Genomic DNA, 19,522 nt, shown 5'->3' with positions numbered 1-19,522 from the left:
CATGAAACATTTTCCCCTTAACCCTCTTATCCTACAAAATAATCTTTCTTCCTTCTCAACCTATTCAGCCATTTAGCTCTCAGGCAATACACTATGAAGCCTTGAATTTTAAACCTGCTATTTCCTACATGCCTTTTCTATTCCTTATGTAATTTGTTGCACACATCCTGACTACTATTCGGAGACCTGTATGTGACTCCCATCAGCGTTTTTTACCCTTGCAGCTTCTTAACTCTACCCACAAGGATTCTACATCTTCTGATCCTATGTTGTTTCTTGCCAAAGTTTGGATTTCATTCCTAACTAACAGAGCCACCTGACTGTAGATCAAACAGTATTGCTGATTTGATCCGTCTCGTTTTGCTGCTGATGACCCGATCCATATTCCATGTCAGGTATGGTGTGAAAGGATAGAAATCTGCCTTGATGTCTCATTTTCACACCTTACACTTCCTTAACTCTGTCTCTCTCTCTCCCCTGACTCTCAATCTCAAGAAGGGTCTTGACCCGAAATGGTCACCCATTCCTTCTATGCATAGATGCTGCCTTACGCTGAGTTACCCCGGCTTTTTATGTCAATCTTCGGTGTAAACCAGTATCTGTAGTTCCTTCCTGCACAAATTGATGAGAATATGCGAGGGAAGTCGTTATAGGGGAATTAAGGGCAATGGGACTACTCTGAGAGACAGAATAGATTGATGGACACTTTATGCCATAAGAAAAAATGAAAATGAATGCTATTCTAACGTGCAATTTTTGATTGCAGCTTGTGACCCTAATTATTATGGGGCCAATTGTCAACTCAAGTGTGATTGCTCCAATGGTGAAAAGTGTGATCGTTTCCGAGGTTGCCTGTGCCTGCACTGTGAGAATGAAGGTACGATCTCATGAGTACTATTTCACATGGAGTTAGGGTAAATTGGGAGCAGTTGTTAAGGGGTAAATGCACATCTGATATGTGGGCAGTTGTTTAAAACTCATATCTGACGAATGATATGCTGGCGCTGGAGAGCAGCAGAAAAGAAAGGGTCAACATATGATGAGTGTTTGACAGCACTGGGCATCTACTCGCTGGAGTTTAGAAAGATGAGGGGGTCCTCATTGAAACTTACAGAATAGTGAGAGTGGATGTGGAGAGGATGTTTCCATTAGTGGGAGTAGCTAGGACCAGAGGGCACAGCCTCAGAATTAAAGAGGAAAATGAGGAGGAATTTCATTTAGTCAGAGGAAGGTGAATCTGTGGAATTCATTGGCACAGAAGGCTGTGGAGGCCAAGTCAATGGGTATTTTTAAGGCAGAGATAAATAGATTCTAGATTAGTACGTATGTCAGGGGTTATGAGGAGAAGGCCGAAGAATGGGTTAGGAGGGAAAGATAGATCAACCATCATGGCGGAGTAGAATTGATGGGCCAAATGGCCTAATTCTGTTCCTATCACTTACGAACTTATTATTAGTGTTCAAGACTGGCATGTTCCAGTAAGGGGGAAGGATATGGATGGCAAGGGAAGGGAACCGTGGATGGTCAAAGAGGAAAAAGGAAGCATGGGTAATATTTAGAAAGACAAAATTAGACTGGGCCTTTGAGAAAATAAAGCAAGTAAAAAAGGACTCAATTTGGCAGTTCGATGGGTTGAAAGGGGCAATAAAATAACATTAACTCAGCGGGTCAGGCAGCATCTCTGGAGAAAAGGAATAGGTGACATTTCGGGTTGAGACGGATAAAACTCGTGCGGTCATGGGGAGAGCGTACAAGCTCCATACAGACAGCACCCGTAGCCAGGATCAAACCCATGTGTCTAGATTAGATTAGATTAGATTAGATTAGATTCGATTTATTGTCATTCAGACCTTTCGGTCTGAACGAAATGTAGTTTCCCTGCAGTCATACATATAATTAAAAAAATGACAAAAAAACACACAATCAACACAAATTTAACATCCACCACAGTGAGTTCACCAAACACCTCCTCACTGTGGTGGAAGGCAAAATCTTAAAGTCTCTGTCTCTTCCCTCTTTGTTCTCCCTCTGCGCCGAGGCGACGGTTCAAACTCCGCGGGTGGTCGCTGCCTCCGCCACAGCTCCGGGGCCGAGTCGGGTCTCCGCTGCTGCCGCCGCCACAGCTCCAGGGCCGAGTCGGGTCTCCGCTGCCGCCGCCACGGTTCCGGCCTCGACCCGACTCGGTCTAGCGCTGTATGGCAGCAACTCTACCGCTGCGCCACCGAGCCACCACCTGCCACGCTCTGTCTTGCCTTTCCCCTTTTTCCGTTTTTTTTCTCTCTTCCCCTCCTCCCCCCCCTCTTAATCAGTCTGAAGATGGCTCTTGATCCAAAATGTCACCCATCCATTTTTCCTAGGGATGATGCCTGACCCACTGAGTTACTCCAGCACTTTCTAAAATGGAAATATTTTGTTAGGTATCATATAGAAAGATGCCTGCCAAGGTTTCATTGATCATCAATACAAACAAAACCAGCTGAGTTTATAAACATTGAAAGTAGGTGCAGGAGTGGGCCATTTAGCCCTTCAATCCAGCACCATCATTCAATATGATCATGGCTGATCGTCCAAAATCAGTACCCCATTCCTGCTTTTTCCCCACATCCCTTGATTCCGTTAGCCCTAAGAGCTAAATCTAACTCTCTTGAAAACATTCAGTGAATTGGCCTCAACTGCCCTCTGTGGCAGAGAATTCCATAGATTCACAACTCTGAGTGAAAAGGTTTTTCCTCATCTCACTCGAATGTTTTCAGTCTAGTTCAGTCACACTGCAGTCAGCTGTTCCTGAATTGCTGCTGTCTAATTCACCATGATTGTCGCTCACCATGTGTGAGTAAACAGCTATTACATTGGCATGGGGATGATGCGCACAGGAGAAACGATGTTTGCTCATCTCGGAGCACATCTAACCATGATTCATGCTGCCTATCCCCAGGGCGGCTCGGTGGCGCAGCGGTAGAGTTGCTGCCTTGCAGCTCTTGCAGTGCCAGAGACTCGGGATCGATCCCGACTACGGGTGCTGTCTGTGTGGAGTCTGTACGTTCTCCCCGTGACCTGCGTGGGTTTTCTCCGAGATCCGTTTCCTCCCAAAGACGTACAGGTTTGTAGGCTAATTACCTTGGTATAACTGTAAATTGTCCCCAGTGTGTGTAGGATAGTGTTAGTGTGTGGGGATCGCTGGTTTGTGCTGACCTGGTGGGCCGAAGGGCCTTTTTCCGTGCTGTATTTCTAAAGTAAATTAATTGTAGCTACTTTATTAATAATACTGCTCTTGGTTGTAAACTCAATATTCTTTCTTACAGGTTTTGGCATTATGCTTCCCCAGCTGGTGAATTCCAATGGTAACATTGAGGTTAACACAGGAGTGACAATGCAGATCAATTGTACTGCAACTGGACAGCCACGATCAGTGGATGGAAACATACAGCTTATCACACCCCATGGAAGGGAAGTAAATGTAAGTACTTTAAAAGACTACTGCTGCTCCCAGCTCTCAGAGTTCAGTAATTCAGCATTAATGCAGCAATGTTTAGCAGAGAAGTTGGAAATAGGTTTACCACCTAAAAGTCCTCAGATATTTGGTTCCTGATCACAGTAGGAGTAGGTGCAGGGTACGAGACAAGCCATTTTTCTAATAGAGTCATAGAGTGTGGAAACAGGCTTCCAACTTGCCACTCTGACCAACATGCCCCATCTGCACTCATCCACCTGCCCAGGGACTGATGGTCTGCATCCCAGAGTACTCAAGGAGGTTGCCATAGAAATCGTGGATGCATTGGTGATCATTTTCCAGTGTTCTACAGACTCTGGATCAGTTCCTGTGGACTGGGGGGGCAGCCCATGTAACTCCACTTTTTAAGAAAGGAGGGAGAGAGAAAACAGGGAATTATGGACAGTTAGCCTTACATCGGTAGTGGGGAAGATGCTTGAGTCGATTATTAAAGGTGTTATAGCAGCACATTTGGAAAGCAGTGACAGCATCGGTCGAAGTCAGCATGGATTTAAGAAGGGGCAATCATGCTTGACTAATCTTCTGGAATTTTTTGAGGATGTAACAAGTAGAATGGATAAAGGAGAGTCAGTGGATGTGGTGTATCTGGCCTTTCAAAAAGCCTATGACAAGGTCCCACACAAGAGATTAGTGTGCAAAATTAGAGTACATGGTATTGGGGGTAGGGTATTGACATGTACAGAGAACTGGTTGGCAGACAGGAAGCAAAGACTAGGAATTAACAGGTCCTTTTCAGAATGGCAGGCAGTGACTTGGATAGGTTGGGTGAGTGGGCTGATGCATGGCAGATGCAGTATAATGTGGATAAATGTGAGGTTATCCACTTTGGTAGCAAGAACAGGAATTATCTGAATGGTGTCAGATTTGGAAAATGGGAGGTGTAACGAGACCTGGGTGTGCTTGTACATCAGTCACTGAAAGTATGCTTGCAGGTGCAGCAGGCAGTGAAGAAAACTAATGGCATGTTGGCCTTCATTACAAGAGGATTTGAGTTTGAGGTCCTACTGCAGTTGTACAGGGCCCTGGTGAGACTGCGGCTGGAGTATTGTGTGCAATTTTGGTCTCCTAATTTGAGGAAGGCCATTCTTGCTATTGAGGGAGTGCAGCGTAGGTTCAACAGGTTAATTCCCGGGATGGCGGGACTGACATATGATGGAAGAATGAGTCGACTGGGCTTGTATTCACTGAAATTTACACGGATGAGAGGGGAACTTAAACATATACAATTCTTGAAGGATTGGACAGGCTTGAAGCAGGAAAAATGTTTCCGATTTTTGGGGGGGGGGGGGGGTCCAGAACCAGCGGTCACAGTTTAAGAATAAGGGGCCATTTATGACTGAGATGAGGAAAACCATTTTCACCCGGAGTGTTGTGAATCTGTGGAATTATCTGCCATGGAAGGCAGTGGAGGCCAATTCACTGGATGTTTTCAAGAGAGAATTAGAATTAACTCTTAGGGCTAAAGGAATCAAGGGATATGGGGAAAAGGCTGGAACGGGGTACTGAGTTTAGATTATCAGCCATGATCATATTGAATGGCGATGCTGGATTGAAGGGCCGAATGGTCTACTCCTGTACCTATTTTATCTATGTTTCAATGTATCTGTCCACATGTTTATTAAACATTGTATTAATACCTGCCTCAACTACCTCCTCTGATAGCTCTTTTCACTTGTCCGCTACCCTTTGTGATAAAAAAAGTAGCCCCTCAGGTTCTAACTAAATCTTTCCTCCTCATCAAAAACCTATGTCCTCTGGTTCTTAATTCCTCTAAAATGGTTAAAAGACTACTTCCTGTGGCAGCTCGTTCCATATGCCCAGGGTCTACTGCTGCTTTGTGCAATCATGCTTTGTACATTCTCTGGCTCTCCTAGACTCCCATCCAATCTAACCTTCAAAGCAGCTTACCTTGTGGAACCTTGTCAAATGACTTGCTGAAATCCATATATACAATGTCTACAGCCTTGGCCTCTACAACTGTTTTAGTTACACACAAAATGCTGGAGTAACTCAGCGGGACAGACAGCATCTCAGGAGAGAAGTAATGGGTGACGTTTCGGGTCGAGACTCTTCTTCAGATTTTGGTTTAAACCAGCATCTGCAGTTAATTCCTACACTAACCTTTTTAGTTAACTGACTGAAGTCTCCGCATCCTTCCTGTTATGGGGCAACCAGAACCGCACGCAAAATGTAAATGCGGCCTAACCAAAGTCCTATATCGCCGCATCATGACTTCCTGACTCTTATACTCAATACCCCAAACCTACCATATGTCTTATTTACCACTTTACCTCCTGGTGTTGCCACTTTCAGGAAGTTATGGGCTGTGACCCCAATATCTCTCCATACATCAATGCTTTTCAGGGTCAGCACCTCACACTTGCTCAAAATAGAACTCCATCTGCCATTTAATAATAATAATAATAATAATAATAATAATAATAATAATAATAATAATAATAATAATAATAATAATAATAATAATAATAATATTTTATTGTCATTGCACATAAGCGCAACGAGATTTGGTATGCAGCTTCCATCCGATGTCATAACATAAATAACTAATAAAATTTAGATTTAGATACCCCGAGAACATGGTTTGTAAAAGAACAGTAAAATAGTCAAAACAGTTCAAACAGACTAAAGTGCAGATGTGTCTGTGCGACGTGACCATCCGAGGGAGACAGTCCAGGGGGGGGTGGGGGGCACTCAGCACCATTTCTCCACCCATTTGCAGTTGGTCTATATCCCACTGTGTACTGATAGAGTTGCTCACTGTCCACAGCCCCAGATTCATCATGAATTCCAGGCCCTTCTATTCAATTCCCCGACCTAGGAAAGCAGGCATACCATATGTCTTTGGTACCACTATCTAGATGTGTTGATAGCTGGGATAATTGTTGGAGGGAATTCTTAGGGACAGAATTTACCAGGATTTGCAAGTGCGCAGACTGAATAGGAATAGTCAGCATGGCTTTGTGCGTGGAAATCATGTCTCACAAATGTGATAGTTTTTTGAAGAGGTCAACAAGAGGATTGATGAAGGCAAAAGGCAGATGATGTTGACCACATAGACCTTAGCAAGGCCTTTGAGAAGGTCCAGTATGGTAGGCTAATCTGGAAGGTTATTTCACATGGAAGCCAAGGTGAGTAAGCGAACTGGATTCAAAAGAGGGTTGGAGAAAGGACTCAATGGGTAGTTGTAGTTTTTTTGATTGGAGGTCTGTGACCAGTGGAGCACCGTAGGGGTCAGTGCTGGGTCTACTGCTGCCTTTTTGTATTTGGATGACAATGTAGTTAACATTGTGGGTACATTTGCAGATGCCATTGCATATGATAGTGTAGTGGATGGTAAGGAAGGTTATCTAAGTCAACAACAGGATTTAGACTGATCTATCTTTCCCTCTTAATCCCATTCTCCTGCCTTCTCCCCATAACCCCTGACACCCGTACTAATCAAGAATCTATCTATCTCTGCCTTAAATATATCCATTGGCATCAACAACCTTCTGTGGCAACGAATTCCACAGATTCATCACCCTCTGACTAAATAAATTACTCCACATCTCCTTCCTAAAGGAACATCCTTTAATTCTGAGGCTATGACCTCTAGTTCTAGACTCTGCCACTAGTGGAAACATCCTCTCCACATCCACTCTATCCAAGCCTTTCACTATTTGGTAAGTTTCAATAAGGTCCCCCCTCATTCTTCTAAATTCCAGCGAGCACATGCCCAGTGCCGACAAACGCTCACCATAATCCTCTCATTCCTGGGATCATTCTCGTAAACCTCCTCTGGATCCTCTCCAGGGCCAACACGTGCTCCCTCAAATATGCGGCCTAAAATTGACATAAATGATAGAACCTTGGTGGAGAGTGTTGCAAAATAGAGATATCTGGGAGTACAGGTGCATGGCTCCCTGAAAGTGGAGAGTAAAGTGGACAGTGTGGTTGAGAAAGCGTTTGGCGTGTTTGCCTTCATTGGGAAAGGTATTGAGTACAAATGTTGGGACATCATTATAAGACTGTGCAAGTCGTTCATGAGATCTATGGCAATTGTTCTGGAGTGTGTGGATGTGCCTGTGAACTGCATATGGTCATTTTGAACGTGCATCCACTGTCACCATTGCTACCTACTTCAAAACCTAGAATGTGGTTCATTAAAGGGCCTGTCCCTCGAGCATGCGACTCCATGCGGCAAGCGCGACCCCGTATGGCCTCGCGGGGCTGGTCCCACTTCGATCGCCGGAGCCTTATGGAGTTGTTGGAGCTGGTCCCGACATTGCGCGGGGCTCTGAAAAACTGACCGTGTTCAAAAATTCCACGTGGCAACGGCCTGCCGGCCCGCAGTGTCTTGACGCTGCGCAAGCCCGTCGGACTTCGCTCGAACTTCACGTCACTCACTCGACCTCCGCGCGGCCCCCGCTTCCGGTTTGGTCGACCTTGCCGCATGCAGGTCGCATGCTCGTGTGACAGGCCCTTGTCCGCGAGCTTTCTTGCTTTTTCATTCAAATAATTAATGCAATGCTAGTTTTTTTTATCAATGTTAATATCTTTCAGCTGCCATACACTTTAGACCTGTAGTTCTCTGTAATTTCCCCTTTTGCATTCAACACAAATTGCAGATATTGAAGCAGATTAGAGTATTGCATTGTCACGTTTTATGACTGAAATTTTTGTTTGAATAAAGAAGAAAGATGTTGTATGTGCCATCAGCAACTCGTGCTGTTTATCAATTTTTCTTTTTTTTCCCCCTAGCTCACATCCACAAGAATTATTACACACCCATTCAATCACACCATTAGCACATTCTCAGTGCCAAAAATGTCCCCATCGGATTCAGGGGAGTGGATCTGTCGTGTTAAAACTCCAGCTGGCATGGCCGCAAGATCATTCAACGTCTCAGTGAAAGGTATGTTACTTACAGTATAGAAGCAAGCCCTTTAGCATAGCTTAACATGTCAGGGTATCTGTTTATCTTTTGCATTAACTCTTCCCATCTGAGTCCCACTGAGTACAAGAATGTTGCCATGCTTTTTATCAGAATGCTGCCAGGACTTGAGGCCCTGAGCAAGGATAGGACTTGGAAATTAGTGGAGTGGTTATAGTGGAGAAGGTGCTTGGGAAGCTGAAGGGGCTGAAGGTGGATAGGTCATCTGGACCGGATGGACTGCACCCTAGGGCTCTGAAAGAGGTGGCTTTAGAGATTATGGAGGCATTGACCATGATATTTCAGGAATCACTCGAGTCAGGACGGCACTGGGCCTGTACTCGCTGGAGTTTGGATGAGGAGGGACATCATTAAAACTTACCGAATAGTGAAAGGCCTGAATAGAGTGGATGTGGAAAGGATGTTTCCACTAGTGGGAGAGTCTAGGACCAGCGGTCATAGCCTCAGAATTAAAGGACGTTACTTTCGGAAGGAGATGATGAGTAATTAAATTTGTCAGAGGGTGGTGAATCTGTGGAATTCATTGCCATAGAAGGCTGTAGAGGTCATCAATGGATATTTTTACTGCAATGATAGATAGATTCTTGATTAGTAGGGTGTCAGAAGTTATGGGGCGAAGGCAGGAGAATGGAGTTGAGAGGGAAAAATGTATCTGTGATGATTGAATGGCAGAGTGGACGATGCGCCAAATGGCTTAATTGTGCTCCTATCACTTATGAATATGAACTTATGGCAAGTGGGACAGTGGAATTCTCATCCTGCAGGATGTTAGAATGAATGAAACTTTCATTGCCCCTGAGGACTACATCTGTGTTCAGCTGCAGCTCCTTGCTGAGGAACTGGAGCAGCAGATGGACATCTTCAGGCTCTTCCGCGAGTGTGAGAATGTCATACATAGAAGTTATAGTGACCAGTAACTCCTGTGGCCGTTCTACTCTAAAGCAGGATACTGTTGGAGGGGGGATGACCCATCAGGAGAGTGCAGCAACAGCAGTCCAGTCGGTGGCACTGGGGCTGGCTCTGCGGTGGGGTGGGGGAGGGGAAAGGGCAGACATGCAATAGAGATAGAAGATAGATACAGAAAACTGGAGTAACTCAGCGGGTCAGACAGCATCTCTGGAGAAAAGGAATAGGTGATGTTTCGGGTCGAGACCTTTATCAGATTAGTCAGGGGAAAGGGAAACCAGAGATATAGACAGTGATGTAGAGAGATATAGAACAAATGAATGACGGATTTACAGAAAAAGTAATGATGAGAAAGTAAACAGGCCATTGTTAGCAGTGGGCTGGGTGAAAACGAGTTACAGACAATGAGACTCAACAAGACAACTTTGAAACTAGTATGACTTGGGTGGGGGAGGGAAGAAGAGATAGATGACTTGTTAGTTGGAGGGACAGACAGAAAATTTTGGTGCAGCAACTGAGACTCTACGATGGTGCCAGGGTCCAGGAAGTCTTCAGTGAGCCGCCAGAAGTCATTGTGCTCAACTGACACAGGTAAGATTAGGGATGAGGTCCTGCAGAGTGAATACAGGGGGAATAATAAACGATTTGATAGAGGACCTGGAGAGTAGTAATCTCTAGATTTCTCCCAGTGCCACGGGCTAGTGAGGTTAGAAATAGTAAGATAGGACAGATGACTGTAGTCAGCATTTGGTGCAGGAGGCAAGGTTTCAGAATTTTAGACCACTGAGATCTTATCTGGGGCAGAGGTGACATGCACAAGAGGGACGAGTTAAACCTGAACTGTTGGGGTACCGATAGCCTTGCATGGGGGTTCACAGGTGCTACTCAGGTGAGCACAAACAAGAGAGGCAGGGAGGAGGGAACTAGTGTAGTAAGTCAGCAAATGGAAGGACTGATGGGAATGTCAAGATTCAATGCAAGGCGTATCATGGGTAAAGCTGATAAACTTAAAGCCTGGATCGGTGCTTGGATATGATATGATGACCGTTGCAGAAACTTTGTTGTGACAGGGGCAAGACTGGCTGCTCAACGTTCTAGAGTTTCAGTTTTTCAGATATGATGCAGTGGCACAGTCGTAGAGTTGTTGCCCTACAGCGCCAGAGACCCAGGTTCAATCCTGACTACGGGTGCTGTCTGTGCAGAGTTTGTACGTTCTCCCTGTGACCGCTTGGGTTTTCGCCAGTTGCTCTGTTTCCTCCCACATTCCAAAGTCGTGTAGGTTTGTATGTTAATTGGCTTCTGTAAATTGGCCCTAGTGTAGGATACGAAAGTGGGATTACATGGAACCAGTATGTTTTGTTATGTGTCTGCTTACGATATAGGTAAAACTAGCATATATTAGACGGTAAAAGATGGCTCATGTCACACTCATGTTGGGATCAAAGTCACAAACCTGATTTGCATAATTATATGCGCATGTATGAGTACAGCTCATATGCATAAATTACATGGATATTGACACACAATATATGTGCGATTGATGGTCAGCGTTGATAGCGTGGGTTAAAGGGCCTGTTTCCTCTCTGTATCTCTAAACTAAACTTAACTAAAAATGGTGGAGCAGATGCTCTACTAATTAGGAGGAATGTCATGGTGGCACTAAGGGAGGACATACTGGAAGGTTTGTTCACTGAGGAAATATATTACACAGTGAATGGTAGGGCTCTGGGGAGTGTTGTAGAGCTGAGGGATCTAGGAGTGCAGGTGCATGGTTCATTGAAGGTGGAGTCGCAGGTAGAAAGGGTGGTCAAGAAGGCTTTTGGCGCATTGGCCTTCATCAGTCTTGAGTATTGAGTATAGAAGTTGGGAGGTCATGTTGCAGTTGTATAAGACGTTGGTGAGGGCGTATTTAGAGTATTGTGTTCAATTCTGGGTACCATGTTATAGGAAAGATGTTGTCAAGCTGGAAAGGGTACAGAGAAGATGTTTCAAGGACTAGAGGGTGTAAGCAATAGGGAGAGGTTGAATCAGCTGGGACTATTCCTCGGAAAGCAGGACGACGTGGGGTGATCTTATAGAGGTGTATAAAATCATGAGAGGAATAGATCGGATGGATGCAGTCTCTTGTCCAGAGTAGGTAAATCGAGGACAAGAGGACATAGGTTTAAGGTGAAGGGGAAAATATTTAATGGGAATCTTAGAGGTAACTTTTTCACACAAAAGGTGGTGGGTATATGGAGCAAGCTGCCAGGGGAGGTAGTTGAGGCTGGGATTATCCCAACGTTTAAGAAACAGTTAAACAGGTACATGGATAGGACAGGATTGGAGGGATATGGGACAAATGTGGGCAGGTGGGTCCAGTGTAGCTGGGACATGTTGGCTGGTGTGGGCAAGTTGGGCCGATGGACCTGTTTCCATGCTGTATCACTCCATGATTATGACTCTATGTCGCTCAATTGGAGATATGGACAGAGAAATGTCAGATGGTGCTCACTTTGGACAAGTGTGAGGTGTCGCACTTTGGATGGTGAAATGTAAGCGAAAAGTGAAAAGGAAAGAGCGGTGGTGGTGAGTATAAAAATTGCAAATGCAGGTTGCAGCTGTATAAAAATATTGATTAGGCCACATTTCTATTTTTGTGTGCAGTTCTGATCACTGCATTACAGAACTTACTGTTCTCCAACATCAAGCCAATTCAGTATCCAGTTAACTGCATCCCAAACAATCTGAACTTCCAGATCTTAAGGGGCGGCACAGTGGCGCAGCAGTAAAGTCGCTGCCTTTAATGCACCAGAGACCTGGGTTCGATCCCGACTACTGGTGCTGTCCGTATGGAGTTTGCACGTTCTCCCTGTGACCGTGTGGATTTTCTCCATGTGCTCCGGTTTCCTCCCACACTCGAAAGACGTACAGGTTTGTAGGTTAATTGGCTTCAGTAAAATTGTAAATGGTCCCAAGTGTGTAGGATAGTGTTAGTGTACGGGGTGATCGCTGGTCAGTGCGGGCTCGATGAGCTACAGGGCCTGTTTCCATGCTGTATATCTAAAGTAAAGTCTAAAAGCAGCCAGGACTGGACAACATGAGAGGCTGGATATGTTGGGACTTTTACCCCTGGTAAGTAGGACATTGAGGGCTGAGTCTCCTAGAAAGTAGAATGATACAGCGTGGAAGTATATAAAATCGAGGGGTGTAAATAAGTGCGATGGTCACAGTCTTTTACTCAAGGTAGGGAGTCTCGCATTAGAGGGCAGAGATATAAGGTGAGAGGGGAAAGATTTAAGAGTGACCTCGGGGGCAGATTTTTTACACAAAGGATGGGGGGTATATGGGATGAGCAGCCAGAGGAAGCTGTGGAGACATGTATAATTATAACATTGAAAAGTTATATGGATCGATTGATGTACAGCCAAAGTTGAAAGGGAAATGGGCAAAAAGTGAGGAGGAATTATGATAGAGGTTTAGAAAATTATGTGGCATAGATGGAGTAGATGCTTAGAAACTTAGGCAGTCACGGTGGTGCAGCGGTAGAGTTGCTGCCTTACAGCGAGTGCAGTGCTGAAGACATGGGTTTGATCCCGACTATGGATGCTGTCTGTACGGAGTTTGTACATTCTCCCCGTGACCTGCGTGGGTTTTCGAGATCTTCGGTTTCCTCCCACACTCCAAAGACGTACAGGTTTGTAGGTTAATTGGCTTGGTAAATGTTAAAAGAAATGTCCCAAGTGGGTGTAGGATAGTGTTAATGTGCATCGATCGCTGGTCGGCACGGACCCGATGGGCCTATTTCCGCGCTGTATTCAAAACTAAATCTTTTTCCTATTGCAGAGGTGTTTAAAACTAGAGAACATAGGTTTAGGTTAAGAGGTTAGAAGTCAAGAAAGGACTTGGGGAAGATTTTTTTTCACTCAATTTGGAAGGACCAAGTACTGGTAAACAGGATAGGATAGATAATGATGGGCAACATCAGGCTGTTTCTGTGCTGTATGATTCTGACCATGCCTGGTCATTGCTAGTTTACTTTATGCACTTATGCCTGCTTCTGACACATTTCCAAATTTGTATTCTGCTAGTTTACTTCAAAACATGTTCCCTCTAACAAAACATCATAGCTTCTGTAGCTTCTCCATCAGCATAAATTTTGCTTTCAATTGTTTAGTTTAGTTTAGAGACACAAAGCGGAAACAGGCCCATGGGCCAACCGAGTCCGCGCCGACCAGCGATCCCCGCACATTAACACTACCCGACACACGCTAGAGACAATTTTACAAATATATCAAGCCAATTAACCTACAAACCTGTACGTCTTTGGAGTGTGGGAAGAAACCGAAGGTGCTAGAGAAAACCCACGCGGTCACGGGGAGAACGTATAAAACTCTTGTGAAGATGTACAAATTAACTTGTACAAAACTCTTGCGAAAACAGGTCCTTCAGCCGAGCCCGCGCCGACCAGCAATCCCCGCATAGTAACACTAATCCTACACACATTAGGACAATTTACAATTATACCAAGCCAAGTGCAGGTGTCAGAGGTTAAGGCAGGAGAATGGGGTTAGGAGGGAAAGATAGATCATCCATGATTGAATGGCGGAGTAGACTTGCCTAATTCTACTCCTATCGCTTCTGACCTTATGATCTTATGTAACTGACAAACCTGTACCTTTTTGGAGTGTGGAAGGAAATCGGAGCAGGTCACGGGGAGAACGTCCAAACTCCGTACAGACAGCACCCATGGTCAGGATCGAACCCAGGTCTCTGGCACTGTAAGGCAGCAACTCTACTGCTGCTCCACTGTACAGCCCTGGTGTTGCTACTTTAAAGCTGTTAGTTATTCTACCGATGACCAGGTATTTCATGTGTGCAGTGCCCCTCCTCCCTCTGAGGTGGAGAGAGTGGCCTCTGAAGATGTGCTTCTTCTCTCCTGCCTTACATCTTAATGCAACATGTGCACTTTCAACAGTCCCTCCTTCACCTCAGACTCCTCCAACCAAGGCCAAGAGCGGCATACGATACATTATTGTTAATGCCAACGTTGAGCCGCACATCGGTGATGGACCTATCGTCCAGACCAAACTCTTGTATAAGCCCACTGGAGCACTGCAGTCATGGTCAGCAGTTGAAGGTAAGGATGCATTTTGCATATTATTTCATTTTGTGAGGAAGACTTGGAAGTATTTCCATTGTGGCAGTGGCGGCAACAGAAAGTGATAGAAATACATACGATACGATAGAATTTTATTTATCCCAGGAGGGAAATTGGTCTGCCAACAGTCATAAGATACAGCAAGATACATGAAACAAAAAATTAACGTGACACGTGGAAAGTCCTGGATTGGGGATGTGCAAAGATTTTGGGAGGAGGAGGGGAAGGGAAGTGGAGTTATTTTACCCCACAACAGAAGGGGAGGGGGTTGTTGCAGTTTGATAGCCACAGGGAAAAAGGATCTCCGGTGACGTTCTGTGCTGTATCTTGGGGGAACCAGTCTGTTGAAGTCATGAAGACATGAAGTCAAAGCTGAGATGTGTCCTGGCTATAATGGGGGTGAAGGGAAATATGGGTTTTGATGGAACCTGGAGATTTGAGGGAGATAGGGACGAGAGGGACTATATGGGAGGAAGATGGTTGCTGAGAGGGACATGACAGGTGAAAGGGAATTGCGGTGAGAGCGAAAAGGTGGGTGAGGGAGATGGAGTGAAAAGGAATTGAAAGGGAAACATAGAAACATAGAAAATAGGTGCAGGAGTAGGCCATTCGGCCCTTCGAGCCTGCACCGCCATTCGATATGATCATGGCTGATCATCCAACTTGGTATCCTGTACCTGCCTTCTCTCCATACCACCTGATCCCTTTAGCCACAAGGGCCACATCTAACTCCCTTGTGGCTAAATGGGGTGAATGTGAAAAGGTATGGGAAGGAACTGGGCTGTGTGACGAGGGGGATGAGGAAAAGAAGGGTAGAAGGAGTAGGGAGGTAAACAGGAGATTGGGGTAAAAGAGATTTGGAGTTGTAGGAGCAAGGAAGGTGCTGGGCTGTGAGATTGAGGTGCAGTATGACAGGATATTGGAGTAGAAGAGGGAATTAAGAGATGGGAGAGAATGATGAAATGTTAAGGAAGAGATAGGATAGAAAGGGGAATGGGGAGAATAGGAAGTAGGAGATGAGGGGGTATTGTGTGTGTGAGGTAGATGAGCTGTGAAGGAGTTAGGTGTAAGAAGGAGATGGGTTGCCACAGAAAGCTGTGGAGACCAAGTGAATGGATATTTTTAAGGCAGAGACAGATAGATTCTTGATTAGTACGGGTGTCAGAGGTTATGGGGAGAAGGCAGGAGAATGGGGTTAGGTGGGAGAGATAAATCATCCATGATTGAATGGCGGAGTAGACTTGATGGGCCGAATGGCCTAATTCTGCTCCTTTTACTCATGACCTTATGACCTTTTCATGTCCAAAACATGTGTACTCTTTTGGATACTGTTAGGAGAGATGACTGGTCAGGGGAGAGTAGGAGCAGCAGTCACAAGTGTGGTACTGGACCTGGTAAGTGTGGAAATGTGAAAGCAGACAGAGTGATAGTGATAGGAGATGTGTTAATTACAGTGATAGTGACAGGAAATTCTGCAAATGTGATGCAAGGATGGTGTGTTGCCTCCCTGGTGGTGGGTTCAGGATGTGTCAGGGCAGCTGAAGAAACATTTTCAAAGGGGAGGACAAACAGCCAGGAGTCATAGTGCACATTGGCACAATTGACACAGGGCTGGCACAAAGGAAAAGGGATGAAGTCCTGCAGACTGAATACAGGGATTGAGGCAAAAATTAAAAAGCAGGATTTCCACCATAATAATCTCCACCAGAATAATCTCCTTGGACACACTAGAGGCAGGAAACATGTTCCCGATGTTGGGGGAGTCCAGAACCAGGGGTCACAGTTTAAGAATAAGGAGTAAGCCATTTAGAACGGAGACGAGGAAACAGTTTTTCTCACAGAGATTGGTGAGTCTGTGGAATTCTCTGCCTCAGAGGGCGGTGGAGGCAGGTTCTCTGGATGCTTTCAAGAGAGAGCTAGACAGGACTCTTAAAAATAGTGGAGTCAGGGGATATGGGGAGATAGCAGGAACGGGATACTGATTGGGGATGATCAGCCATGATCTCATTGAATGGCGGTGCTGGCTCAAAGGGCCAAATGGCCTACTCCTGCACCTATTGTCTATTGTCTGTTGTGCCACAGGCGGGTGCAGGTACGAATAGAAAGATAGGACAGATGAATGCATGGCTGAGGAGTTGGTATAGGGGACAAGGATCCGGATGTTTGGACCATTGGGATCTCTTTTGGGACAGTTGACCTGTACAAGAGGGACAGGTGGCGGCATAGTGGCACAGCAGTAGAGTTGCTGCCTTACAGCGCTTGCAGCGAAGGGGATCCGGGTTCAATCCTGATTACGGGTAGTGTCTGTATGGAGTTTGTACCTTCTCCCCGTGACTGCATGGGTCATCTCCGATATCTTCGGTTTCCTCCCACACTCCAAAGATGTACAGGTTTGTAGGTTAATTGGCAGAATGTAAATTGTCCCTAGTGTATGTAGGTAATATAGTGTTAATGTGCGGGGATCGCTGGTCGGTGCGGATTCGGTTGGCCGAAGAGCCTGTTTCCGCGCTGTATCTCTAAACTAAACTAAACTAAACTAACCAGGTTGTGCCTGAATTTAGTGTGGGACCAATATCCTTGCTGGGAGGTTCACTGATGCAACTCAGAAATGTTTAAACTAGAGGTGCAGGGGGCGGGGAACCAGAATAGAAGGTCAACGAATGGAAGGGCAGGTGGGAAGGTGAAGGTTGGGACCAATATGTCTCAAAGAAAGGACAGGCAGGGAGAGGTTAAGGAATCTGAGTGAATCCCATGTGCTGAAGTGTATTTCTTTCAATGCTGGGACATTGTAATAAAACGATTGGACTTAGAGCCATGAAAAGTGGTTGGGACCATGACAGAGACTTGTTTGCGAGAGGGATAGGACTGGCAGCTCAAAGGGTTTCAATGTTTCTGATGTGATAGAGCGGTAGACAGAATTTTGTATTTTCGAGAAAACGCTATGCTGTAGCGCATAAATGTTTACATATTCTGACTCCCATTTTCCACCTCCACGCAGTGATCCTATATTTGATCCTACATTTTACGTTATTGGTGAATAAAATGAAAAAAAAGACAAAACTGCCTTTTAAACAAACATTCACGCACGCATTCTTCAACCAACTTCGACTGATGATGTCACAATGAGGTGGGCGAGCACGATGGCTCGGGTCGGACACAGAATATTCCACCAGCTTTGAGTGACGTCAGGGGGAGGGCTGCATTTCCAGAATATTCCTCAAATGCTTCACCGCCTCCCCAACGGTCGAGCTGCTTCATTCTGACTGCTTGATGCCCGCCCACGGCCTTGCTCTGGTCCTCGGGTCCACGCCCGCCTGCGGCCTCGCTCGGGTACTCTAGTCCACGCCCGCCCGTGGCCTCCCTCCCTCCATCCCACAGCACGGTGCTCCCTCCTCACCACCCCTCCCTCCCTCACTCCCTCCCACACATGTCCCATCGCAGACCAAATATGATTTGAAAGTAATACGGCCAATTCTCAACACTGTGGTAAAGGAATTCAATCCCACTTACAGACCAGCTTCTAAAGTTATTCAAGGACATTCTCCAACTTCACATTCCTGCCAACAGCTCAGAAACCATAGAGACTTCAATGCACATAGTTCTGTAATTTGCTCTGAGCAAGAGAAGGACCAAAACTGCAAAGCCATAAAGTTATCCCTTCCACCACACACACCATCCCACCCAAACATCCCCCCCCCACAGCATCTCCCCCCCCCCGCCCACACCCCCCCTCCCCCCCACACATACCCCCCTGCCCCCCACACAAGCCGCCCTCCCACACACATACACCTGCCCCCCACATTGCATTGGGTGAAAAGGGTGAGTGCTGGAGTATTGCGTTAGGTTGGCAGACCGAACAGGCACTTGGTCTAGTAACATTTAAAAGACAGTTGGACAGGTACATAAATAGGAAACGTTTATTGGGATATGGGGCAAATGCAGGCTGGTGGCATGAGTATAGATCGGGCATCCTGGTCAGCATGAGCAGGTTGGGCCGAAGGGCCTGTTTCCATGTTGTACGATTCTCAGTATCTATTTGCAAAGCTATGGGATGAAATCGACAAGAAGAGTCACTCCATGTCTTGAAAGCTTCATGGCAACGAAACACAAAAGGGTAGCCACTGTTGTTACATAAGAATGTAGAGAGCCAACATCTGCACAGCAAAGATAGACACAAAATGCTGGAGTAACTAAGCGGACTAGGCAGCATCTCTGGAGAGAAGGCATGGGTGACGTTTTGGGTCAGTCTGCACAGCAAGCCTCTGCAACACCACTGAGATCAAAGCTGTGCATCTAAACAAGTGGACAAGTAGTCAATGGATATGTTCAAGGCAGAGATAGATAATTTCTTGATTAGTACAGATGTCAGGGATTATGGGGAGAATGCAGGAGAATGGGGTTAGGAGGGAGAGATAGATCAGCCATAATTAAATGGCGGAGTAGGCTTGATGGGCCGAATGGCCTAATTCTTCTCCTATCACATGACCTTATGACCCAATACCCTGATGGGCTGCAGTGGGGAGGTGCTCGTACACCTGTGCGGCTTCTGCTCGTGCCCTTTGGTTGACTGTGACTGTGCTGATGATGAAGCAGGACAACGTAAGAACATTTTGCCTGTTGCTTCTGTGAATCCTCCTTGCTGGGGACTGCGGGTGATGAGGAAGGCTAATGTGGCAGAGCTTCAGACTACCAGTGAATTGCTGTGAAGATTCAATCTCTTTGTCCGTGGTCTTCTTCTTTTCAGTAACAGATGCGTCGGACGTGGTGAAACTGGACAATCTGCAACCAATGTACCAATACAATGTATGTGTTCAACTGAGCCGCCCAGGAGACAGAGGAGAGGGACATCCCGGTCCGGTGGCAAGTTTCTGGACCGACTGCGCAAGTAATTACTCACAGCCACTTGATTGTGACATTTGGCAACGTGTACTTTATACAATGCTATGCAAAAATCTGGACAAGCATAATGGAAAGTTATTCTTTGGATCCATTGGATCACACCCTTCCATGT

At 45.7% G+C, this 19,522-nt stretch overlaps 1 protein-coding gene across 3 annotated transcripts in view; it reads left to right on the top strand.

Moving 5' to 3' along the window:
• The window catches only part of LOC116971343 (angiopoietin-1 receptor-like), a 79,178-nt gene that overhangs the window by 28,127 nt on the left and 31,529 nt on the right, over positions 1-19,522 (top strand). For 2 of the 3 annotated variants that reach the window (XM_033018452.1, XM_033018451.1), the window contains exons 7-11: positions 767-877; positions 3,303-3,457; positions 8,273-8,426; positions 14,329-14,490; positions 19,256-19,396. In XM_033018452.1, coding sequence (XP_032874343.1) covers positions 767-877; positions 3,303-3,457; positions 8,273-8,426; positions 14,329-14,490; positions 19,256-19,396 — 723 coding nt within the window. The remainder of the gene's footprint in view (positions 1-766; positions 878-3,302; positions 3,458-8,272; positions 8,427-14,328; positions 14,491-19,255; positions 19,397-19,522) is intronic. The other variant, XM_033018453.1, reaches the window with a different exon arrangement.

Source organism: Amblyraja radiata, chromosome 3 (assembly GCF_010909765.2).
Source record: "Amblyraja radiata isolate CabotCenter1 chromosome 3, sAmbRad1.1.pri, whole genome shotgun sequence".
Lineage (NCBI taxonomy): Eukaryota > Metazoa > Chordata > Chondrichthyes > Rajiformes > Rajidae > Amblyraja > Amblyraja radiata.
The sequence above is the reverse complement of the archived record's forward strand: the minus strand, read 5'-3'. Positions and strand labels throughout refer to the sequence as shown.